This window comes from Tiliqua scincoides, chromosome 2 (genome assembly GCF_035046505.1).
Source record: "Tiliqua scincoides isolate rTilSci1 chromosome 2, rTilSci1.hap2, whole genome shotgun sequence".
Taxonomy (NCBI): Eukaryota; Metazoa; Chordata; class Lepidosauria; order Squamata; family Scincidae; genus Tiliqua; species Tiliqua scincoides.
Genome location: NC_089822.1, coordinates 50,755,012 through 50,782,113, shown reverse-complemented (window position 1 = coordinate 50,782,113; position 27,102 = coordinate 50,755,012). Strand labels below are relative to the sequence as shown.

The 27,102-nt window shown below is 40.7% G+C and overlaps 1 protein-coding gene across 3 annotated transcripts; it reads right to left on the bottom strand.

The window, feature by feature from the left end:
* Positions 1–26,683, bottom strand: AP3S1 (adaptor related protein complex 3 subunit sigma 1). Of its 3 annotated transcripts, none has more exons than XM_066615249.1 (7): positions 26,431–26,683; positions 23,486–23,577; positions 21,520–21,631; positions 18,175–18,246; positions 13,174–13,281; positions 10,699–10,740; positions 426–514 (listed from the first exon to the last, which is right to left on the bottom strand). In XM_066615249.1, the coding sequence occupies exons 1-6, from the start codon at positions 26,497–26,499 to the stop codon at positions 10,705–10,707; spliced, it is 489 nt and encodes a 162-aa protein (XP_066471346.1). In that variant the 5' UTR covers positions 26,500–26,683; the 3' UTR covers positions 426–514; positions 10,699–10,704. The 3 variants fall into 3 exon arrangements, with proteins under 3 accessions (XP_066471344.1, XP_066471346.1, XP_066471347.1); XM_066615250.1 differs by lacking the exon at positions 426–514 and adding an exon at positions 908–927; XM_066615247.1 differs by lacking the exon at positions 10,699–10,740 and having other exon boundaries at positions 1–514.
* Positions 26,684–27,102: the final 419 nt, after the last annotated feature.

The window sequence follows — 27,102 nt, the reverse complement described above, 5'->3', positions numbered from 1 at the left end:
TCCAGTTCACTATGACTTTATTTCAAAAGCAAGAGAAAGTACAGATCAGTGCTTTCATGCAACATACATATCAAAATATTTAACAACTGGCTGTAATATGATCAGGGCTGCTGCACTAATTACATGACTTAGAGACTATACAAAAACAGGTCATACAAAGTAAAGACATATTTTCAATTACTTTCAGGAATATTACTTGCTTTAGAATATTACTTGGAAATCACAAATAATCTTTTAAATTAAGCAAACACAATCAACTTCAGAGTTTTATAAAGGATTTTCATAGAGTACCGTGAGCTTTTATTCAAACAGCAAAACACTGGATTGATAAACATTTATGTGATCAACTTCTAGTTATTCTTCATTTTTACCTGGAGTGCACAATTTATTTAAAAGAGGGCAGGTTTGGCACTTTTATACTGATGTCACCAATATTAATATTTCTTGGGATCTCTGGAAGATTCATATTCTTTACAGCTGACACAGCCCGGGCTGGGGCTCCTGCTAAACCAGCCTGCATACAGAAGAAAAAAATACCATTAAGATGATGCCCATTAACATCAATCATATGCCACTAAGACGAAGCTTACTACAGTAAATTATACACACAGACACCAACACTAAATATTAGAATAACCAGATGGCACTTGGGTTGGAATGAAATGGATTATTCTGAAATATTTAACTAGAAAGAGGAAAAAAAATAGTTCACAGAAATTCTAAAATATGGTTAACACGTGCAATGGCAACTCAATGAAAAACGTACAGGAAAAATTAACATGTAGTTGGTAAAACACCCAGACTGAGGTTAAAGTTAAGGCTCATGCTGTCTTTGATTTTTACTGTTTCCAGGGATTGCAGTGTATATGGTACATACCCTGCACCAGTCATCTGACATCTGCAATTGGTAAACATTCTGACCATCACCTAGTTTTAATTGATATAAACAACTTCAATGACTATTTTTCTTAGTATTGAGCATCTGACTAAATGCTTTCATATACAAATATGATGGATGAACTGTTAACACTGATTTTAATTTTTTGTCATCTATTGTGTTAAACCTTTAGTCACAGTGAATGAAGTATGACCTCTAGGTCTTTATCCCATGCTACCCCACTTCAAATGTTCTCAGATGTTCAAAGACTGAAGCCCAAAATGCTAACACATGCACTTTTAGACTATATAGGTGCTTGCTGCATCTGAACCTGCAAAAGGATAAAATAAATACACCAAATACATATTTTTGGCAATTTTAAATGTACATGCTAAACAAAAACATGATATAGTTATTTCAATTCCTCTCAAACTTGTTGGCTCTTTCCTGTCCAGCCTTCAAATTTAGCAAGAGAAATGTTCCCAAGCCAAGATTCCCTAAGTCAACTGTTATAATTCATTTGTCCTATTTTGCTATGAAAGCAGAGTCCTATTTTCAAAATTATTCTTCACACAGTATGCAATTAATTTCCATGGGTCTTGTTTTAAAACAAATACTTGAATAACCAAACTAAGTTACTGTTCAAGACAAGAGACAGATATTAGAAAACTGCTGGGCACTGTTCCCTGCAACCTTCGCAGGCACACAGCTATAAATAGAAGTCCCGCACAGCTGAAAGAAATTGCTGAGCACGTATCGCTTTCCTTTGTCTGGAGGCTGCAGAACAGAAAACCTTTGCAACCATTGTACCCTTATGGGTAATCTTGGGACACAGAATCCGACCCGTGGGCCAGGGTTTGGAGGCCCCTGCTCTAAAGGACTGAAATCAACTACACTCAGGCCTAATTCTATCCAACTTCCCAGCACTGACGCAACCACAATGCAGCCCTGAGGTAAGGGAATATATGTTCTCCTACCTTGAAGTGGCCTCCATGACTGCCCCCAACCCCCAACATGCCCATTTGGCACAGCTGCATCAGCACTGGAAAGTTGGATAGAATTGGGCCCTCATTCTTAAATGAAGCTAAGCAAATAGAAGCTTGCCATTGTATCTGCAGTAACACACCATAGACTGCTTCCATATATAACTCATTCTGTGATGAAATATAAAACTAGGTACAAGAGTTGTTCAGACCACTCTGTCCCTGCTGAAGTGTGGTGTTTTAGACGTATTCTGGAGGGAAAAAAGGACACCAGGATTATGCTGAATTTCCAACTTCCAATTTCCAACTTGGTTAAACTTACCAAGTAATCTTAGCCCTAACCTATTCTTAAAATATTCAGTATTGCTAAAGCAATTAAATGTTTTAATTTTGATGCATCGATCCCAAAGGATCTCCTCTATGGAGAACTCGTGCAAGGAAAGCGCCCTACAGGTAGACCACAGCTGCGATACAAGGACATCTGCAAGAGGGATCTGAAGGCCTTAGGGATGGACCTCAACAAGTGGGAAACCCTGGCCTCTGAGCGGCCCGCTTGGAGGCAGGCTGTGCAGCATGGCCTTTCCCAGTTTGAAGAGACACTTTGCCAACAGTCTGAGGCTAAGAGGCAAAGAAGGAAGGCCCCTAGCCAGGGAGACAGACCAGGGACAGACTGCACTTGCTCCCGGTGTGGAAGGGATTGTCACTCCCGGATTGGCCTTTTCAGCCACACTAGACGCTGTGCCAGAACCACCTTTCAGAGCGCGATACCATAGTCTTTCGAGACTGAAGGTTGCCAATACTCTCTTGAAATTAATTAGGGTAGCTAAATAATTCCTTCTGGCAGAGTTCGTGCCACACTTGCCTTTCAGGTTGTTCTGTGACATGTAAGTATAGGCAAGCAGACAGGCTAGTACCGTTCTTATATTTGTCTGCAAGCTTAGCTTAATACTTTGTTTCACAGGATAGTTTACTATACTATTCTACAAGACATGCAGTGTCATTTGCTTCTGGCACAAATATAACCTTAGGGTTATCTATAACAAAGGACTCATTCATTTTGACTAGACACTTGTCTACCTATGAGCAAGGCTCATCAATTAGTTGAAAAACTACTCACTGAAGTAAGCATCACAATATTGTGACCTTCTTGTAATCTGCAATCTTTCTACATATCCTATGACACCCTCAGTATTTATCCAGATAGGCTATAAGCCAGTAATCATTCTATGAGGAATGGTATTTGAAGTCTCAATACTTACAGCACTATCCTGGGCTACAACTGGCCTGGGGTGAAAGAACTGTTGTCATCTCAACCCACAGTTCTTATTACCACTTATGGCTGTGCAAGGAGAGTTAGCATCAGTCAGAGACCACTCTTACATTTGCAGCTCAACAGTGTCGAAGAAATGCCCTCTACAAATGTCATCTGTTAGATTCTCCTGGTAGCCAATCTGATGCGGCTATTTAAATCAGGTTTGCCTCAGAAGCCAACAGCCATCAGAACATTTGGGCTGAGGTGTGAACTGTTTCCATTTTATCACCCGTCCACCCCCCAGACCTTGTTGCTGCTTTTATCTGCTGTGTGGAAAAGAACAGGCAGCAGGTAGGGGCTGCTCTCACATTTGCAGCTCAACAGCGAAACAAGAACTGGATTGTTTTGTTTTTAATTGCATGTAAGCTACTATGAAAGGCCTCAACCTGAAAGATGGCATACAAATCAAACCAATGTCCTAACCACTTCAGCTTGAACACAAGACCCACTGGATTTATCAAGTGTTACTTCTAAGTACCATAGATATGCTGAGGACTGAATGGTTAACAAGAGCCAAGAGAAAATTAAGAACAGTTTACTTGTTTCATCTTCTGCATTAAATTATTAAATTTATCCACATGCAACCTTAAACTCCTTATAATATTTAGCCTCCTCCACTAAATAAATATTCGTTTTTGGCAAGAACATTTAGTCATTACATGCATCATTTTACACAAATGCATGGAAGCCACATGTCACCATCCAGGTTTAAATGGAGATGGCAAACATGAAGAAACCCACATATCAAGTTAACCTGACATTGGGCTCCATCCCAGCAAAAGTCAGTCAACATTCTCTCAACACCTGGCACCTTAGGTCTTGGATGTTTTGCTGAAGTCCACTTTTCCGGAGAGAAAAAGAGGTTGTTTCCATATCATATACAATTTGTAAGTAAAATCTTATTCCATACGTATTTTTAGTATAAAGCAGTAAAAATGGCAGAATCGCACAACTGATTTTAAAAGCTCATATAGAATTTGAAATATCTATACTGACTCCAGTATTTTCCAAAATGATGTAGTAAATGCTGCCTTATGGTTGGTGAAATGACCATGAAAGCAACAAACTAAGAGATATGGGGAAAACATACATAAGCAAATATATCCATATTGCCTAAGAGATGCCTTGCATCTCAACCATGATTAATACAAGCCAATCTTGTAAATATTTATTCAGAAGTAAATTCCACTGAGTTCAATGTGACTTACTTCCAAGTAAATGAGCATAGGTTTACAGCCTTAAAGCTAGAGGTTAACACAAAAATACTTGAAATTCACTAACAATCTCTTTTATTTCCAATTAAGCTGAATTAGGATGAAAGCAGATGAGGAAAATTGATGTCTAATGGCTAAGGCTATGATTATATGTTCACCTACTGAACCAGGATGTTGAGGAATCGTTAGCTGGATGATGTACTCTCTTGGAATAACTTGTACATGTAATCTACAAGAACCCTAGGTTCAGAGTACAATCACCTAAGAATATGTAAAACGTGTTATAATCCACCATGAACTTATCTGTATAAAAAACAGAATAACTACCTACTCATGCTTCCCAAAGCCCATTAGTCTCATTCAATAGTTGACAGTCTCTCCACTCTTTTGTGTCTTGTCTCATTTGCTTAAATTGTCTGAAAACTTTTGCTCTTCAAGTCCCCTTTTCTCCACCATATATATATTCTCTTTCCATTGGACACTATGGTTGAGATGAGATCACAAAGTTCCTATAAAATCCATCCAACTCAAGTGCTCCAAATCTTAGAAGATTTCATGGAATCATAGCTAAAGGTGCCAGAAGACAGGAACTTACAATTGTGGGGCTCTTAACATTCAGTGATGGCCTTAGAACTGAAAGCCTAGGAATTCTGGTTGGACTGGGACCAAAGAATCTACCAAATGAAATTCAGAGGAAACAGTAGCAGGCAGGTCTTAATGAGGCACCACACTTATCAATTTATCCAGAGAAAACGGGGGGGGGGGGGATTAGACTTGGGAACTGAAAACAGAAACAGAGTGGGTGTGGAATCAGACAATACAGCAGATAAAGTCCATGATCATCCAATGCCTGGTAGATAACTAATTTCATCTGATCAGCTAAGATAGCCTCAAGACATACCTGAGAGCTGGAATGAGGCAGACATACCATTTGGTTGTTCAGCACTTGATATCTTGACATATAGCAGCAAGAAGAATGGATTCCTATGGGAGTACGACTATTGTGCTCTGAGCACAAGGGTTTCCTTGATGTGTGAACCCTGTCTCTGTCTCAATATCTATCCGTTTTGTGCATGTGACCATTGAAATGACATGAAGTTATAGAACTTGGCACAAAATCCAAGAATCATAGAGGAACACACACCTCTCAACTTTACGCAAAGTTTTAGCTTTAATAGAAAAAGGAAAACATTTGTTTTTTACCAACCTGTAACTATCTCATTTCACCTAGAAAAAATTTCTTCCACACCAAGAAAATTAAGACATTTGGTGCTTTGAGTACCATGACGGGCTACTAGTCGGTTTGATTTTTGAGACCATGACCAAACCTTGGAAGAAAACCTTCAAACATTTGGGGTGCTCTTATTGAGAAGCAGGACAGTTGCCAGAACTGACGTATTTATCCATATATAATTGTAAATTAAGAGTGTCAAGACCTCAAATTGCCATTTCAAGATGCCCGACTTATCAAAAACATCTTAACTTTGAGCATGGAAAATGTCACACCATACTTCTAAGCCACAATGGGCAGTTTTAGAGGGAAAATGCTTATAAATGTCTGGATGCATTACTAAAAAATGAATCTACACTGAGAGCCAGTTTTGGCAGAGATAAGGTTTCTTTGTATGTGCCTAATGTATTTTCATATAAAGCAAGTGGTAGGGTGGAAGCCTGTCCTTAACACTAAAGATGGAATGTACAAGAGAGGGGTCCATTGTGCTTGCCACTTCTCTGTTCCTGGTTTACTTTCAGTACCACAGTAAGAAATGGAAGAAAATTGATGAAACAATGAATGGAAGGGAAGTAAGGTATGGGTAAGGGTTCACAGTCCTGCTCTTAAACTATTAAAAACAGACCCCACTCTATCCTGCTGCTTTATATGTGACATGTATAGTACTTTAGAATTTCAACTGAGGGTCGTATCTGATTGAACCCTCAGTCAAATACTCTAATAGACTATATAAAAAACTGATTAGTATCTACAGCAGCAAATTGCTACCTTTATTTCATAATATAGAAAAAGAATTAAACATTCTCCATGATGCAACTGGAGAGCAAGTTACTATGGTTCTTCATCAATCAATAACTAGAAGGGACATTTTGCTACGTTAAGCCTAAAACACATTCTCAGTTATGAAGCAAGTGATTATGCTGAGTGAATAAAAATATTTAAGCATGTCCATGAGGTTTTAGAAGTACAGCTGGCATTACAATAAACCAGACAACGTATTTCCCCAGCTGCTTTGTAAGTTTAAATGAGCATATTGCAGTTTGACATTTCATATCCAAAGTCATGAAAGACATATTACTCATGTCTTCAGTGATCAAGTCCTGTGGCCAAAAATTGAGCACTTTAAAAAGATGGAGGGAATAAGAACAAGGTTAGTACATTTTCCCAGGTAACACAAGTGGGAAGGTGTTTTCCTTTAGCAACAAAAATGGACAAGTTAAAGCATGTTTTAGATACAATTTCAGGACACTATTTAGTAATATGGAAGTTGTACATGGTTTTCCTTCGAATACATAGCACATTACATGTATTTAATTAACAAAAAAAGTGCTTTAACTAAGCTCACTCATTAATCTTAATTATCCTCCAGATGATAAAACCAGCAACCTTCCAAGCCTTACATGGCATATGGAAAGATTAGCCTCCCAAGAGCTTCTGAAAAGGAGGTTCCTTTTATATGAACTACCTTCATAATGAAATCGCAGCCTGCTAGAGGAGCTTCCCACCCACACTCCTCCAGCATGTTGCATGGTGAACATTACAGCTGCTGGTGTTTTGCATCAACTCTTTTTCCCAGAACAAGTATGATTCAAAGCAGCAGGGTTATGAATAGAATGGAAGGATGCAGTACAGAATATAAAAGAATGGTCATGTTCTCTTCTCATGAGGTTAAATAAATGAACAGAATTAGAGAAAAAACAAAATGAAGTCTGCAAGTATATCAAAATGCCAAACAGATAGAAGACTTAGACATACTCCTGGAAATTTCAAGCACTTGGATCACAGCGATAGTAATGAATGGGCATGGTTTTTAAAAAATTTTGTTTGTCATATCCTTTAAGTTGCCAGACCCAAAAATAAAAACAGAACATGTACAAGCAGAAAATAAAATAGAGCAATATTACATAAAAAGAAAAAAAATAAAGTTCCTTTTTCTTATATAGCAGTACATTTTTGCAGTTTGGAGAAGTAGGCAAATAACTTATTGAATTGTTCATTAAGTTATATCTCATAATAAGATGTGCTCTGGTTCTTGTCTTTTTTTAGGATGAATACTTAATATTGTTAAATATTTCTACTTTTAGTTTCATTAGATGACGTTACTTATAGTTAGCTATTAAATATTAAAATTATGACCCAGTTCTCAGAGTATAATCATATTAAAATGCGATACAATTAGAACAAGTACTTTAAATTTCCTTTCAAATAAAATAGTATTGTCACAATATTTTGTTACCAACATAGACATAGTTTTGCCTGACATTTGATGTATTCTGAACTATGAATGCAACTTCTCTACTTTTTCAGGCTCTTTTTGTCCTTGGCTGTCGTGGATCACTGGTGATTGCCATAGAGCTTTCTCAGATCTATGAGCCACCAACAGTGAACCTAGATGAGCTATTCCAGCAGTTTTCAAACTCTCAGGGAGTGTCTGAGCTGCTCTAAGTTATTTTGGGGGCAGGGGCAAGGCAGCGGGGGTGGGAGGGAAGGTGGGGCTTGAGTACACTTACCCAAGCCTCCTGCAGCCTCCCGGGGGTGCAGGGAGCCTTGTGCGACTTTCTGCAGGGCTCCCCACAGCTTCAGAAATGAAAGTGGAGCAACTGCTTTAGCAGAGGGCAATTGTTCAGCTTCTGCTTTCAAAGCTGCAGGGAGCCATGTAGAAGGGTGCACAGGGCTCCCCGCACGCCCACGAGGCTGCAGGAGGCTTGAGTAAGTGAACCCAAGCCCCTGGAGCCCCCCTGAGCGGCGCGATCCTGGGGATCGCGCCGTTGCCTCCTCCCTGACTCCAGGCTGCCCCCGCCCCTTAAGGGGAAACAGGCCAGGGCCCATAGGCTGGGGCATCACGAAGCCCCAGTTTGAAAAGCCCTGGGCTAACAATATCTCCACATCTGAAACTCACTGCCTGCAGAGTTGTCTTTCAAAGTCAAGTAGGATATTTCACTTCACTTAGCCCTGATAGATAAATCTTTTGTATTATTTCTTACTTGAAACACCTACAAAGTTTTAAATTCTCAAATATGAGTAGCATCTACAGTTTACACTTGTGCAAGCCACCTTCCCCACTCCACCCCTCTCTATTATAAAGCCCTTGAATCTCCCCAAAAGTCACTGCTGAAGGTTGGGAGACTTTTAGCAGCAGCATGGGATGCAGAACAGAAGGGCTACAGAGTGAGAGGGAAATAAAGGGAAGCCAGGAAGCCACAGGAGGAACTGTGAGTAAGCTGTATGAGTGAAAACTGTAAATGCTACCCAGACACTCATGTGTCTGGACACTAGTGTCTGCAGATAAATTAAAGTGATATATCTAGCAGTACTTTGCAATTTGTTCCACTACAGCTCAATATGATTACTAGGGCTGCGTTTATTTACTTAATGCATTCATCCACAATACAATCAGGAATGTAGGGCAGCTTTTGGTTCTCTGGATCTCGGTTGCATTTTTAAGATGCACACTTGTAAGCCCATCATTAAGATTAACTTGAAAATATGCAAAACATTAATCTCTGAGCCACCATCAAGTAAGAATCTTCAAACAATTCCTTTGTGGGAATGTCTGCAAAAATATAGTCTTGGGTTCTAAGAACTACAAGAGAAATTTCACTTGCAGAAATTTCCTGCCTCCTTCCTGCTACACTACTTGGGAAGCCAGTCCACAGGATTGACTGACTGCTCTGGGCCAGGGTATCTTAGAGATTGCCTACTTCCGTACAATCCGGCTCATCCTCTTAGGTCATCAGAGAAGGCCTTTCTACAAGTGCCACCGCCTAGGGAGGTACGTGGGGCGGCGGCTAGAAATAGGACCTTCTCAGTAGTGGCACCAACGCTATGGAGTTCCCTTCCCCTTGACTTAAGAATGGCTCCTTCTCTTGAGACTTTTCGGCGAGGCCTGAAGATCCTTCTGTTTAAAACAAGCCTTCTGAGTTCTTGGCCTTTTTAACATCTTTTCAACATCTTTTAATTTTTTACAGGCCTGATTCTTTTATGACTTGCTGCTCTATGCTCTTTTTACTACTTTTTATCTGACTACTGTTTTTATGATATGTGTTAATATGCTTTTATCTGTTTTTAAATTATGTTTTTAATCTGTTTTAACCTGTTGTAAGCCACTTTGAGTCCCTTCGGGGAGAAAGGCGGGGTAAAAATAAAGTTGTTATTATTATTATTATTATTATTATTATTATTATTATTATTATCCAGAACATGTTCAAATCAACAAGAGATGCTCTTACTGCAAGGGGGAGGGAGAATACAGAGAAATGTAAAACATACCCCCTTCTACACAAATGGAAGTGCCTTTCATTTAGAAAAGGGCTCTGTTGGATTCAAGTCTTTCTCAAACTTATTCATGCTTATGAACCAATACAATGTAAAATGTGCATTATGTATATTGCTGCTTTCTTAGAGGTACAGATGTCACTGGTCCTATGCAGACATTAAGAAAATGGGTCATAGGATTATCTGTTATCATGCCTCCTCTCCATTTTTGGAACACGAATTATCTGGTTTTCCATGTTTAAGTGTCATGGTGGCAATGACATTAACTGCAATTATAGCAAGCCAGTGTTCCTACTTAACTATTATTTGAAATCAGCTTGGAGCCTTTGTTGACTGGAACCCAGTTAAGCAGGATACCTAGCATTAATACTGTAACAGTCATGAAGCCTAAGAATTAAATATCGAAGAAAAATAGTGGGAGAGAGCACATGACCCTGCATTCTGCTTCTTACTGTTTAACCACAATTAAAGTACTGGGAGTATTATGCCTCCACCAGTCAATTAAATTTCTTTGTAATGTGAGCATATAAATTAGAGAACTCTATTTCAAAAAGATATATATCAATTCTAAAGCTGACCACTAATGAAAAGTAAAAATAAAAATATATGAAGTCAATGACAGATCTAGTAAATACACTACAGGCAATAAAAGATGAGGGAAACTAGCACAAAAAGTAGGCTACAAAGACTAATATGGGTTTATCAACACATAATTTTTGAGTCTGGCCTAATTTATTTATTGCCTTTGACATCATTTTGCTTTCCCTTTATTTTAAGAAGCACATTTTTTCTGAAATTTGCAATACCTTTGTCTACCTGTCCTGTCTGGGAGACTGAAAGATAAAGGTCTGTAAAGAGAAGAATGGAAAGAACTAGAAAAGATCAGGTGTTTGGAAAAATGAGGACTGACTTAAATGACCAAATTCACACCCAGCTGAACACTACACGTACAACACAAGTATCCCAGTTTTTCCAAAGGACAGCTTCCATGTCACTGATAGTGCCTGATAAACCTTGACCCAAACTCTCCCTCTTTAATTACTCTTACCAAAGGCCTGAAGCCATATCAAAGTTACAGGCAAATTTTCTTTGAATCACGATTTTAATTGCTCCTGTGTAAGAAGTTTCAGAAATGGACAACTAGCATTGCTCATTGCTTGCAAGGAAAGAAACAGTAGGTGCTACTGTCCACAATATCCATATCCTATAATTCAGTTTGTCTGTAGTTTGAAAAATACTTGATTTGTCTGTGCTTTATTTCCAAGATAAACTACAACCCATTTACTCTAAAGCAGGCTCATTCACTTTTAACAAAACCACTTAAGAGTAAACAGGATGTGAAATAAGAGGTTAGGACTGCCTAAAAGCTGAGCAAAATTTACATTGATTTGGCATTTCTCAAAGCCCTGTGTTGGAAAATAAACAGAGCCAATTCCAGTTAAGTTTATAACTTTCAGTTTTGGAAAGTGATCATTATATATTAAATTAATAAATAGGTGAAATGGCTATGATCCAAAGAACCATATCCTGCATTGTGGGTTCACCATGGCTTTTTTCTGCTCCACATTCCCACTGCAGCGCTTCATGGCCTATGAAAGGCTGCTTCCAAGAGTTAGAGAACCCTCCAGAGTTAACTGCAATATGGCTTGGGGGCTGCAGCTGGAGGAGGATCAGTGACACACAAACACATCCATGAGTAAGCAGAAGGGACACTTTGGATCAGGTGAAGTAGGAGCTGTCATGTAAAGAAGTCAATACTCAAAAAGAATATAAAATGAGCATTAACAGGACCAATGGCTATTCAGAGAGTTAGCCTTCTGTCATTCACTGGCTTTTTTTTTGGTTCTGTAACAGGCAATGGTACTCAGCACAGCGAATGCCCCTATGATCCAATTTTTGTCTCTTATTCTCCTAGCAAGTTTTATATTACATGCTCAGAAAATCACTCAGAGTTGAGCAGATAACATAATGGAAATTAGAGTCAAAGTGGCCTACTTCACTGAAGTGGCCTGTGAATTAAATCATTACAAAACAGTTATTTAAACCTCAGGGTTTTTCTTGATACTACATTTATAGATTGAAAACTATGCTTTAATGAGAGATACTTTTTAGGTGAGTTCTCAAGCCTCTCATAGAAACTAAATTTTACCTAATGTATACCTGATTCCAAGTTTATCCAATTATACAAGAAAACTGAAATACATTTTGAGTATCTTCGTTAATGCTATTACACTAGCATATTGCCATGCCATACCATAGCCTACCCAATTTCTGTGCTTTTCAGCCAATGCTGTGCTGCTCTTTTATTGGAAAGTAATTAGATAACTAAAAGGAAGGAGAATGTCCAACCAAATTGCAAATTAGAAGCAACAGTGTGAAGGACCTACTAGGTAAATACCTAGGAAACCTCTCAATTTCGTGGCTGCAGTAATTAGACAATCAACATATGTTGTCAGCAGCACAAGGAGAATCTGTATTTTGTCATACATACCGATTAAAACTCCCCAAATTTGTCAATTTATAGAGCCTTTAATATTCCCCATTCATTCATAACTGTGGGAAGCAAAAGGCAACACTTTCGATTTCTAGATGCACAACTCAATGAGTTGAATCTAGAGAACCAAGATTCCAATCCCCTCATCCATTCTGCAACCCCTAGAGTGCCCCTGAATCTGAAATTTTGGGGGGATTCCATGTGTAATTATGCACGTGAGGCTACCCATGGAGTGAGATGACAGAAATACTGTCCTTGTCTTGGTATGAGAGGAATTGCATAATCTGATTACATTGTTGCAAAGGACAAAAAAATTGCATAGTTCAAGAACATAATGGCACTAGATACCACATTCAGCAAGTTAATTATTTAACTCTTCAGAACCCAGGCCAGGCTCCTTCGTTTTTGCGAAAGCTTCTTAGGCCACTGCATAGGTAGTTCATCCTATTATTATCACTGTTAAATAAATACACAACCTTCTAAAAAGTTATTAATATGAACTTCTAACAAAGAGAAAAAATGGGCTATGTGAGTCAGAAGCCTTGACTGAAAGAAGCTCAGAAATGTTACTGTACATAGATGTCAATGGCAGATGTGGTTCTGACAGAAGGAAAAAGAATGCTCAGCTATTTAAGCAAACAAAGACTATAACATGCCACATACTAAATGCTCATTTGTAGCAATACAGAGTAGCTAAATAAAGCAATACTAAAAAATAAATGAAAGTTTTAGATCATGCTGGTTGTATGATCATGCTCAAATGGACTTTAATGCTTTACATACATACCTCAGATTTTTCCAGCTTATTCTGAGCATCAATCTGGGTGACAATTTCATTCATATTTGTCTCCAAAACCATTCCACCCATCACCATTTCAGCCAGGATATTATGAACCTAAAAAGATCACAAAATAAATAAAAGACACACAGTACATCACTAATATTTTGACAGCTTCAACATTCACAAATTCTATTTCCCCTAAAGTACATTCATTTTTCAAAGTAACATTAGCAGTATCAAATACTTAAGCTACACAGGTCTAACACTGGTTATTCATATTAATTTGAATTTGAAATATAAAGCAGTTAATGTATGAGATGTGTAAGAAACTGAAATTCTTACTGCAATCAAAATAGAAACAGAATTTTGAGGAGTTAAACAGTAATCTGTTTTAGTAAGTTTCACAAATATTTCATAAAGAATGCAATTTACTGCCCATCCTTCTCTATATCTCCTAGGGTTATTAGGTTTGTATAGTATACTTTCATTCATAGCTATACAAATTTCAAGGCTTATATAGCATCATAAGCACATTTTCCTAACTGCATTTGATAGTAGAAAAGAAAGTTGAGATTAAAACAGTGATCTTTCAAAATATTTTGTTCCACTTCTAGGAGCTGCTGTGTTCAAAAAAATTCATACAGCAAGGCAGCAGATCTCACACTTTCAAAAAAAATTGAAATTAAATTATTAAAATCAAGAGCCTTCACACACTTTAGTCCTATACTGACATGGATACCCTGATTAAAACTGATTATTATTATTAACAACAGTATTTATATACTGCTTTTCAACAAAAGTTCACAAAGCGGTTTACAGAGAAAAATCCAATAACTAATGGCTCCCTGTCCCAAAAGGGCTCACAATCTAAAAGATGCAAAACACTAGCAGACAGCCACTAGAAAAGACAGTGCTGGGGTGAGGAGGGCCAGTTACTCTCCCCCTGCTAAATAAAAGAAGAGCACCCACTTGAAAAAGTGCCTCTTACCCAATTAGCAAGGGTTTACCCAATTAGCAGAATATAGTTCTGTAGTGTCACCAATATTTTAGCTAATATATAGTAAAGTGGAGGCAGAAAGAGCATATGCAATCACAAAGGCATTTCAAATGCGACTTTAAAACTACTCTGCATTCGTCATGATTTCTGACTAGGGCTCAATGCTCAGAAGTTGCGCAAATCAGAATAAATGTACTTAGCTTACATGATTTATTTATCCCCAACAGCAATATTTTTACATCTTTCCAAACACTTTGGCAAAGAATATTCTGCAAGGCAGTCATGAGCTGGGAGGGGGGGGGAGAGAGAAGGGAAGCTGAGTCTAGGAGTAACAAGATCTAGAACTGCCTTGCACAAACCTCAAGACTGTGAGCTTCTGAGACAGACAGAAGCTCATATTCCAAAAAAAGTTTTAAATCATCATCATCATTAACCTTTATTAGGCATAGACATAAATACAAGTAAGCAAACAAAGAACAGAAATGGCCTGCCCCTAACAAGGAGGTTTCCACAGCTCATATATTAATAGCTCTATGAGGAACAGCAGATTTAACTTTGCATCTCTGCAGTATAAAGATAATCAGCAAATTGACTTATCAGAAGTAGAAAGAAGGAAATGCAAAGTTGCATCGTTGTGGGTCGATCCACCTTTTGTAGTACCTTTGCACTTGATTAACTTGTGAACTGGACTCCAGTGCCAGTAAAGATTTCAATCTCTAGATAATTTATTCATATGGGGACAAGAAATTGTTTCCCCCAGAATTATTCCTGATGGCACATTATCCAAAATGCTACCATACTCCCATACTCCAAAAAAGCCTTTGCCTTTTGATCAAGCCAGGAGGTACACTTAACATGACATCCCTCACATTTTGAGGACTTAATAGATGTTATGCACAGAACTTAGAAGTGAACCGATTGGGATGGCAAAGCCAACCTCAGTAAAAGGGGTAGATGGTCACTATCTAATCAGGGGATACTTGAAGGCTTTCCACCCAGGGAAGCAAATCATTGCAGACCAAGATGTAATCAATAGTGCTACAGGGGTGTCCAAAGTTTTTGGCAGGAGGGCCACATCGTCTCTCTGACACTGTGTCGGGGGCCGAGGAAAAAAGAATTAATTTACATTTAAAATTTGAATAAATTTACATACGTTTACATAAATTTAATATATTAAAGATGAACTTATATGAATTAATGAAGGTCTTGCAATAGCTCAAGGCCTATGAAAGGCCTTGCACAAAGCAAGGCAGGCCTTTCCTTTGCTGCTGCTACTGCATCACAGGCGTGAAACCATAAGCAGTGGAGGGAGCCCTCATCCCACAGCTCATGCGAGAGGTCAAACACTCGCCCTCAAACTGAGAGCAGTTGCGTTGGGCCAGTGTGGGCTCCAACAAATCTCTGGAGGGCCAGAGACTCATTGGAGACTGGGGGCTCCCTGAGGGCCGCATTGAGAGGCCTCGAGGGCCGCAAGTGGCCCCAACGCCGGGGTTTGGGCAACCCTGTGCTACACCTTGCTCATGCCATAAAAGTAAATTCCCCTGGGTGATCCCCAGGCATGGCCCCATTCAGAATATTGAGGTTCAATCTTTTACCATAGTTAATCGAGAACCAGCAAAACTTGCTTTACTCTCCTTAGAAAGACGTGGAAAGTGCAAGTTAATTTGTTTGTCGCCCTGGTCCACCACATGCCTGCCAGCCTTCCCTTTCGAGGGATGTCCATTTGAGCCAGTACACGCATTAAAATCTCCTCCAAAAGAAATTTATCTGCCAGATTATCCAAGATTAAATCTTCAACATACTATTCCAAGTCAGCCCAAGTCTTATTAATACAGACTTTTGTTTGTTGAGGAGTGAGATAAATATTGACTGCCAAGACTATTTGAGCAACTAATTCAAAGCAACCAGCCATGGCCTAACTGCCCAAGGGATGTAATTCTTTGCATCTAATGCATGAAGAAGTGGAGACCAAGATACCCAAACCCCCTTCAGCCTCCCTAACCCTACCCCTGGGACTGCCCCATTGCTGAAGGAATGGTAACCATAAACCCTAAGTTCTTTGGCTGTCCAAGTTTCCTGAAGCAGGATTATATCATAATTCCGGTGGAAAAAGGAAGAACCCTGACTTTTGCAACAGGCCCAGCCTGCAATATTCCAGGAAGCAGTTTCCAAAGGTTTCCCTAAATTTAATTCAGACTTTTCTTTGTGCAGTCATACTGAACCTGCTTCTTCCTGCTGTTGATCAGTGTTATTTTCTTATTTTTTCATGGAAAGTTCAGGGTCATCTGACGAAACAATCACACTGCACCTTAATGCCCTTCTGTTGATTATAACAGTTGGTTCCAACTGGGGTTGAGGCCCCTCCACAGAGGACAGTTCCTTATTCTTTAGGGTCTCCTTTGACAGATTATAAACAGAAGAACTGGAAGCAGGTAGGTGAACATTGGCAGTAGATGACTGTTTGATACCTTTAAGGGAGAAAACCAATGATACTGGTTGTGTGATCACAGTGTCTTGTTCTTCAGGAGATAGGAAACCAAAAGAAGACAGAAGTTTAGCATCCATCTCATCTTCTGTCAGGCCAGGTTTAAAGTCAGTCTTATCAAGTTCATCATTAGAAATTAGGGGGGGGTGGCTTAATCAGAGTAGCAGGAGGGTTTAAGAGTTTTGCATTAGTCAGATCCATTTGCAAAGATGGATCTAATAGTGCAGATTGATCGAATAGACTCCATAGGGCTCTAGATTTTTCATTTGAAGTGCATGTCAGATCTTCAGTTGTTTCCTTATGGCCCTTTTCTTTTCTCTTGAAATTTGGAAGAGCAAGCTTCTGTAATGAGGAATCATAGAAGTGTCATTATAGCCTGATCCCAAAGCCAATTAACTCAGGAGCCTGCGCAAAAAGCAATCCTGGAACACTATTCGGGTGAAAGTAAAGGAGAAAACGGTCCTGGCTTCCCATACTGGGCAGCCTTTCCAGCTTTTGGAGATCTAACACTGAAGGAGTCTTCCTGAGGAGAAATGCCAGAGGTTGTCTAGCCCTCCATTTGGTGGACCAATCAATGTGTCTCCCCATAAAGGGGGAGATATTGATGGCTAGGCTCTTTAAATCACTGCAAGAGTAAGGTCCTTATTCTCCTCTTCCAAACCCAGATGTACAAACATATTAGTCATTATTAATAAGGAGGAAGATTTCTCTTAAGAGTATCTGGATGAATTCTTACTAGTCTTCAGAAACAAACAGATTCTTCCAAATAGGCAAACGGGAACAATGACATTAAACAGGTACTCCCAGAGGAACTATCAGAGGAGATGAAACAGTACAGGATAAAAAATAGTGCATACCAAGGGAACAAGTTCACTTAAAGCCTTTAGAAAAGTTTAGCAGCTCCTTAGAATCTTTAGTTGTCCAACCATCATTATAGTTGCCAAACTATTATAAACTTGGCACCACAGATGTTTAGCAATGCCATATTCGTATGGAAGAAATTGTGCCAACTATTTAAGCAACTTATTGTTCTGTACGTAAACTTCTGTCTTGTTCTATCATTTAATACAGCAAGAAACTAAGCAGTGTATCCCATTTCCACCATCACGATCCACCACTACACCACCCCCATATTGTTTGAATATCCATCATGTTGTTTTACAATTGAGGGAAACGTTACTGTTTGCTATCTATCCACACCATTTTCTTCTCTGAACAGAAGGGTAATCAGGAAGTTTTCCTGATGCCACCAGCTTCTTTACATCAGAAAAAGAAAAGTCAGGCCTTTGACTTTGCAATTCCTCAAGTAATACCCAGATAAAGTATTTCAAAACTACAGATAAGTGTTTCTCTTCATGTTTCAGGACATACACATTAAGCTAAAAAAAAAAGACAAGTTGATATAACAGTGGTGATGTCTGAACAACAAGGGTTGGACGCTTCACCATCTGGACAGATACAAGCACAAATGTTTCTTGTCAAGCAAGGGTGTTCTCAGTTATGTTACAGTAGCTCACCACAGTACCTTGTCTACGTGGAAAATTAAATCCAGTTCACAGACATTCTCAAAACACTTGTCTAGTGTTTCTACGAAAACCTGTGGAAAAAAAATTGCAAGGAGTCAAAGTTTAAGAGCAACTCAATCATTCCATTATAGAAAAACTGCAAACGTGGCAAAACAGGACACAGAAGACCATACAGGGTTTGATGTTTAATATGTCTGCACAACATGTGTGGTTAACATGGTGAATTATCTTGGCCGAACCTGAGTGAATTATTGAAAATCAGATTTCAGTAATGTGAAAGTTTAGCATTCCTATTGCTTAGTCAATTTTAACATCAACATTCAAATTCACATCATGAAAATACTTCATGTTTTCTAATGTTCTAAAACCTTTACTATTACATTTTGAGACTCATGTACACAAACACACAAAAATGCTTACACCCCCCACCCAAAAAAGCAGCTGTGGGAGTGGTACCAATGTACCATGCAGTCAATTTTCACCAAGACACTGATGTCGCTTGAACATCACATTACCCATGATAAGTCTTACACCAGTGGTTCTCAAACTTTCAACACCAGGACCCACTTTTTAGAATAAGAATCTGTCAGGACCCACTGGAAGTGATGTCATAACCGGAAGTGAGATCATGAAGCAGGAAAAATTTTAACAATCCTACCCACACCTACCCAGGATTATGTCCCATTTACTATCATTGTTAAAAGCATATATATAGTAGCCTGTCAAAAGTACAGATCTGCAACATTTCCCCAAATGCAGCCACATACCATGGTAGCATCAAGTCTAATATATTAAAAAAAAATACTGAAATGAATGAGGACTCAACAGTGACAAACAGTGAGTTTGCCACCCACCTAGTGGGTCCGGACCCACAGTTTGAGAAACACTGTCCTACACAGTTAACTGATTAACCCCTGCCTCCGGTGAAGACAGTTTGTGGTATATAAACAGTCTTCTCATACTGCTCTTATTCAGGAGCAGAAACCCACTGCCACAAACATGCACCAAAGTATATGGATTATGCCTTTTAAGAAGACAGAAGCTCTCTTTATTCCCTTCTTGACTAAGGAAGCTAGTACTGAAATTCACATTTATAGTGAGTGCATGCTACAAGAACATAAAACACGGCAACAAAGTTCTCTGAAACTAGGTATTTGCTCTAGGCTGAGTTCCCAAACATTTCAGAAATACTTTGGGTAAAACTATTTTCATAATATTTGAAAATTTAACAAATTTATACAGGTGTGTGCCTGCAGTTAAGTGAAACTGTGAATATGGGCAAATGCCTCCCCACCCCACAGCCTCTGGAGCCAAGGGAAGCTCTGCTCCCCTTGCCTCCAGAGAGTCCTCTGAGCCCAGCAGAGGCTGCAGATGTTTCTAATGCTTTATAAGGCAATAGGAGGCCCGGGGAAGTCTCTGAAGATCTGGAGGGGGCCCCGCGGACCCACTCCGCAAATAAGTGACTCTACAGATACAGGATCCAAGGATATGGGCCCCCGATGTATTAATGGGAATGGGGAGCAAAGAAATGAGGGTCATTGCAGTCGATTCACTATAATCTAAACCAGGGTTGTCAAACTCATTTCATACGGCGGGCTGAATAGCATTCATGGTGCCTGATAAGGGCCAGAAGTGATGCCATTAAGCAGGAACTGATGTTAAGCAGGTAATGACCAAAAATAAACATTTTTTTCCACTTAGGAATTATTAACTGTAAATGACAAGAGAAAATATGCAAATCTTGATCATGTTTTCACAATATAGGAGAGCTCAATTATGACATCAACCACTCTTTCAGCAGCACCGCTTGTTCTGAGGAGTCACTTAAGCAGGTGAGCAGCAGAGAGGTGCTCTGCAAAGTGACATCTCAGCAGAAGTGGTGCTGCTAAAGAGGCATCCTGTATATAACAGAATTCTCCCAGAGCCTCAGCAGCTTCTCCCTTTCTCACCCCCTTTGATCTGCCTCTTCCTCCTGTACAGCTACTTGCCTTCTGAGGCCTCCTTCCATCTCTCCCTCCCAGTGCCTTCGCACAAGCAGCACTGCTAGAAGAATCTAATGATGTAGGAGAGCCCAATGATCACACAGGATGCCATTTCAGCAGTGACATTCAGCAGAAGTGGCGTTGCTGAAAGGGCAGCCTGCATGATAATTAGGCTATTCCATCACCACCACTTCAGCAGTGCCACTTCTGCCAATGAATCACTTCGCATCTCAGCAGCTGAGAGAAGCTGATGATGGTACTGGGAAAGCCCAGTTATAATGGGGGCCAGATAAAGAGCTTCTGTGGGCCATATCTAGTCTGCGGGCCTTATGTTTGACATCCCTGATCTAAGCCATGATAGAGATTATCCTCTAAAATGCATCATTCTCTGGTCTACTGGCACTAAAGGTGCACCAGTTTGCAGATCTAACACAATGCTTTATGTAGGCATGCTTTATGAGCTACCAGCAATGGGACAGAAGTATAAGTGGAACATTGTCAGAGAGATTAGAGAAATTTAAATTAAGCAAGTTTAATCTTACTTTTATAAGTATAAAGGTACATGACTGTCCCTTTTCAGAATAAAATTTGAATTACAGATTTTTTTTTAAAGAAAGCTCCCATATGTCATAGGGTATCAGCAAATTAGGAGGACACTAAACCTCAGAGAGCAATTGGAGAGTTGCAATCAAGCATTCTAAATGTCAGTGAATTGCTCCCTCTGGTGCTTATTTTAAAATATTATCTGAATTGAGCCAATATAGGAGAGATACTTGACAAAACTTTAGTTCAAGCAAATGCATGCCAAGTATCAGTTAAAACTTACATAGCATGTAAGTCTTACACAGGTGTTGTTTTTTAATACATTGTTTGCTGCCTTCATGCCTCTCTTGCTCCAATTTTGGGCAACTGGTACATGTAGGTGGGGTGGTGATACGTTTTGTTGTACTTATCTGAAAGGTAATGTATTCTATAGTACTGGACTAAAATGTACTTAATTAAACAATTATTTTTAGATGCATGCTTGATGGATCTATGCTGCTTGGTGGTCTACGCAACCGCCAAGTGGCAGAGGTTGGACACCTGCCCAGCACTGGGCTACCACTGGCAGCTCATCTGGCAGTAGAGCCTCCAAACTAGCCTTACAGCACGTTTGCAACAGTGTGTGCCAGCAGTGAGCCAGCACACTGAGCCCAGGATTGGGCTCCCAGACACCAGCCCATCAAAACAGTTCTCAGCAAAAAAAAAAAAAAACCTTCAAGATCTCATCACCTTTTATGTCACTATCAAATAACTGAAAAATATATACTGACAAAGAACAATTTTTTAAAAATTATACAGTCTCCTCTATGCACTACTTACCTGTATTAAATCTAAAATGCCAAGTTCACTCTCTGAAGAATCGACACAGAAGACAAAGTACAGTGTTGCATAATGTCGGTATATCAATTTGTTGTCAGATCCACCTATTAATCTAAGACAAAATAAGGCAAGTATCAAGTAACAAACAGCAGCAACATTCCAGGTTGCATATGTTCGAGACTACTGTTCTTTATTTGCATTGGCAAAAGATAAAATATTGTAACTATGATACAGAGTAGCTAAGTACACTGAATCAACATGAATACATTAACGTTAAAACCATTTCAAGACATTCACCAGCAGTGATTTCTTCTAAGACAGCGTTTCTCAACGTTTGTCCCCCTTTGCATGGTCCACCTATTGGAAGAACTAACTATTGGAATTAACTGCCAGTTACTTTCAGAGTGGGAGGCCAAACACAACACAACAAACACCAGTAAGAGGCTCAGGACAAAGGGGTTTTTCAAATGCACAAAAAGCACACTCAAGCTCTGGCCGCCAAGCCTCCTACTGCTGCTTGTTGCACTGTATTGCTGATCTTGCTTTCAGGTGGTGGAGGTCTGGGGGTCCCACATGTACCACCAGACACCACTTCAAGTATCACTGGTAGTACTAATACCACTGGCTGAGAAACTCTGTTCTAAGAAATAAAACCAGCCATGTACACAGCTGAATCAGCTATGCAAAAGCCCACCCTCTTCAGTCACTGAATAAGATATTTAATTAATCTCAATTGCGCTGAAAGTAATTCCATAGTTGTCAATAGGTTGAATACCAAAACCGCACTGTTTCATCAGCATTGTCAGCCTGTTCTGGCACTAGATTTTCATCAGCTGTTACCTTGGCAAATTCTACAACAAATACCTCTGCAGCTTTGTGGTCAGTAGATGCCTTATCAAAACAGATCTTTAAAATTCTTATACCATGTCTTCTCTTAAATTTCTGCAGCCATCCTGCTCTGTACTCACAGTTTCTTTTCAGTTGCAACTCATCATGATAGAGCTTAGCTTGTTTCATGACCAGCATACCAGTTAGCAGCATGTGTTTACTGTGATGCTGACAGATCTACTCTTTCAGTACCCGATCAAGATCTCCATTTTTAACTTGATGCAATGTTTTCCTATTTTTCATTAATTTCTGTTTATCACTTTCAGCACAGAATTTCAGCAGTTTGTCCTTCTGTTTATTCAGGTCATATATGGTGCTCCTTCCAACACTGTACTCCTCTGCTAGATGTTTCACACTAACATCACTGTCCAGCTTCCCCAGCAGCTGGACTTTCTGTGCAACAGATAAGCAAAAATGCTCCCTCTTTCTCTTTTCACTGTTACCCATAGGGGTATCTGCTGACCTCTGATCTATTTCAATGAAGTCTTTACGCCACAGAGAAGATAATTTGTCTGGAGTCCCCGACACCACAGAACAAAGAATTGATCTTTTAGTCTGTACACCACAAAGAAGAGAACTGGTCTTGAGTTTCAACAAAAGAATAGAACTTTGTCTGTACAGGGAGAATGAACACACTGTACTGCCGCACAGTGCTGAGACCACTCAAAATTCAAATTTGACACATAGGGAAGACCCGCCCTGTGGCAAGAAGGAAAAGGAAAGTAAGAGAAGTCCCGCAGGCTTTGTTCTTGGGTTGTGGTGAGCACCCGAAGAATGTGAAAAAAAGAAATGTCCTGCTGGCTTCCTCTGTGGGGTGAGTAGTGGTGTGAAGTTGGTCAGGCACGGAAACAGCCTCGGCCCCCCAAAATGCCTGGATTTTGGAATAGTTTGGATAAGGGTTAACCTGCCTGTAATATGACAAGTCTTCAAAGTGTGACACAGCCACTGAATTATCTGCATTCATACTTGTTAAGATGCCGAAGCAGCAGCTACAACATTTCTTTATTTCACTTACAAAACTCGATAGTGAACCTCAGGACTAGGCACAGCAACTTCCACTGCAATTAATCATACTTACAAGCCTCCTTCAAGGAAGTTACAGACATTTTCATCACGTTTGGACACTAAGTGAAATGTTTCTCTGATAATTTGTTGCTGTGTGTCTTCGCTCTGGAGGGGGGAAAGAAAAAATGAGGGTAGTAAGGCATCAGTGTGTTGTCTAATTTTCCAAGTATTGTATAGCATAAAAACTACATTGCTGCCAAGCTTTTATGTTACAAAATCAGTATTTTACTAAACAGATATGTACATCTTGTCTTTTTATTTTTCATTTAGCAATTGTTCCAAAAAACAGAGTGAGCACTAGCAAGATAACCCTTTGAGTTAATTAGGGGACTATTTAGAGGTGTTTATTTCCTGTGAGTAAGACAGGATTACAGCCCAAGTCTTACTGAATACAGTGATCTTACTTCGGAGGAAAATAAATACAGTGGGCCCTTGGAATCCATGAGGGATGTTTTGGACCCCATGCAGATACCGATCTCTGTGGATAATCAAATCTCCTGGGTCTGAAAAACTGGAAATGCCTTCTGGATGCCTCTGAGGCCTGGAGAGGCCACGAATCTCAGATCAGCTCCTGGACATTGACTGGAAGGCACTTCTGCTCATGTCCAGGAGGTCATGTAAGGCTCTCTAGTGCAGGTTGGCACCTGTGTTGGGTCAAATTCGTGGGTGCCGAACTTGTGGATAAGGAGGACTCACTGTAACAAAATTTTCAAACACCTCTAGGTATAGCTATTGATTATTTATGATTTCCTCAAATGAATTAAACTCATCAGCTTAAAAACTAAACAGAATTTGCAGTTTTGTCACTTGGCAAATGCTGTGGCTGTATCTTATTCATCTTTTCGCTAAGATTTTTAGTATGTGTTCGAAAATGGCATGTTTTGCTAGCACTCAGTTTTTTGAAACAATTGCTTCCCTCGTCATTTCACAAAAACAAAAGGCACCAAATCAACTGGCTTTTACAATGAAAATTGCAGGAATAACTATTAATTTTGTAGTTTTTAAGTTTTGTTGTAAGCCACTTTGAACTCCTACTGGAGAGAACATAAATATTGGAATTAACAGAAAAATAGTACCAAGACTGCTCAGCATTACCCTTATGTGAAAGGACAACAAAGTATTGGATGTCACCAGCTGGAAAAAGAGCCTCTGCTACCTGGCAACTTGAGAATTCACCTACATTCAGTCTCCTGCTTCTCATCTTACTCCACAAAGAGAACTTTACATCTATCACCTTCTTTGTCTCTCCAATCAAGTTAGCTCAGGTGGAGCAAAGCAACCTCTTAGCCATCAACTTTTTCTTGTCTACAGTACCCAAAATTCACAGGGTTGTAAAGAAGAGGGATCAGGGAGGTCATTTATTTTATTTATTATATTTCTATCCTGTCTTTCTCCCTTGGAGGGAACAGATGCTTTGCCTCGGGTTTGGACCCTTGCAGCCTTTGCTTTACATCTCTTGTAGATGTATCTTTTGCATCCTCTGTTCAAAGGATTTCAGGCAGTAGGGCTCAAAAAAGCCCCTTTGGGACCTTGGAGAGCGGCTCCCTGAGGAGCAAGAGCAGCTGGCACTCAGGGACAGTGACCAAGGGTCTGAGTCCACTTAGGGTTGGTACATCCATAAAGCTAACTGAGGTGGTAAACTCAGGAAGTGGGCCAAAGGGTGCCAACATTTGCCCATTCATTTGCCTCTACTTCTCTTCCTCTGCTTCCTTCCACTCTCTGAATTGGAAGAAAAAGAGGAGCATACAGTGTTTCTCAACTTTTGCCACTGTACCACTTCACACGGTCCATCTATTTGATGTGCCACTGGAAGTCACTGGTGATGACATCATCACCAGTTAGTTACTTCTGGGTTGGGAGGCCAGGTATGATGCAACAAACTCCAATAAAAGGCTCAGGAAGGGCTTTTCTGAGTGTGGAAAAGCATCCTTTGGAGCGCTGCCCGTGGAGCAGAGCCTCCAACTGCTGTTTGTTGAGTCACGTTCCTGGACTCACTGCTGGGTGGCAGGACTCTGAGAGGTCCTGTAAGTACCTTCAGACACCACTGGTTGAGAAAGTGTGGAGGAAGGAAGACGACAGTGATGGGCTAAAGCACCGTTGGCCCGCTGCTCTCTTCTCCCTCCCAATCTTTTTTTCCCCAAGGAGTAGGAGGAGGAGAGCCTGGCACAGTACCATGAAAAGGGGGGGAGAGGCATTTGGCATGCCACTCAGGCACTGGAAAGCCTTGGCTTGTCTCTCTGCATCCAAGGCTGCAATCCTAAGCACACTCACCAGGGAGCAAGCTGCACTGAACAAAATGGGACTTTTCTGAGTAAACATGCATAGGACTGTGCTGTTAGGGTACCTACGTATTAGCACTGCTGGCCAGCAGCCGACACACATTCTCCCAGTTTCTCTTCCACTACATTTGCTTCAGTTTGCAACAATATCCCTAGAGGGGAGGCTGCTGCTTTATCGCAGCCAAAGCGCCCAGAACAGCCTGGAGAAGCAACTGAGCTGGTACAGGGGGGACGAACACAAGGCCCATGGGCCAAATGCAGCCCCCCCCCCGTAGCAATTTATCCAGCCCCCATTATAACTGGGCTCTCCCAGTATGATTATTGGGCTGGCTCATCTCTTTAAGATTTGCACATTTTTCTCTTCTGTTATTTGCGTCCAATTAGGGAGAACAAGGTGCTTCTTGCTGGCCAGTAGCTGCTTGGTGACGTCACTAGCCGCTCAACGACGTCACTGGCTTCTGGATGACATCACTGACTGCTGGGTAACGTCACTTCCCTCCCTCCTTAGGGGCCTCCCTGTCCTGGCGAAGGCGCCCAGGGCAGCCAAGCTCTGCTGAGGGCAGGGTGGGGCCCCAAGACGAGCACAGCCGCAACAAGCAAAGCCTGAGGGGGGGGAGGCCGCTCACCAGGCCCCCCCCAGCGCCTACGCAGCCCCTCCCCCCACGGCGGCCCCTCTTACGTAGCGCTGGTAGAACTTGGAGAGCCGCGGCTTGCCGTGGTTGTTGAAGATGAGGATGGCTTTGATCATGGCGAGGAGGGAGGGGGTGGTGGGGCGGGGGGCTCGGCCCCTCCCCCCTCCGAGGCGCGCGCTTGACTCTGGAGGGGCCCCTCCCCTCGGCTCGGTCCTGAGGCTCGAGACAGAACCGTTTCTGCGGCTCGCGAAGAGAGTGCGGTGGGGGAAAGAAGTCGCCTGACTTATGTTGCCTACGGAGACGGCGGCGCGCGAGGGACAAACCACGTAGGCACAAGAATTCTAATGACTAGACTCACACGCAGTTGCTAGGTTCCGGGTTCTCGAATAGTATTGTTTTTCAAGGAGGGTGCCTCCCCTGGGGGAAAGTGGCAGCTGCTCCTAGGAAACAAGCAGTGGATATATGCAGGCATAAGACAATTTTCTGGAGGAAAAATTACAGGTTACAAGCCACGATGGGTATGTGCAACCTCCTGGTTTTAGAAGTAGGCTACCTCAGCATGCCAGGTGCAAGGGAGGGCACCAGGATGCAGGTCTCTTGTTGACATTTGTGGTCCCTGAGGCATCTGGTAGGCCACTGTGAGATACAGGAAGCTGGACTGGATGGATTTGAGCTGGGTGTGAGGAAGCAATTTGAGAGCCCAATCGTATGCATGTCTA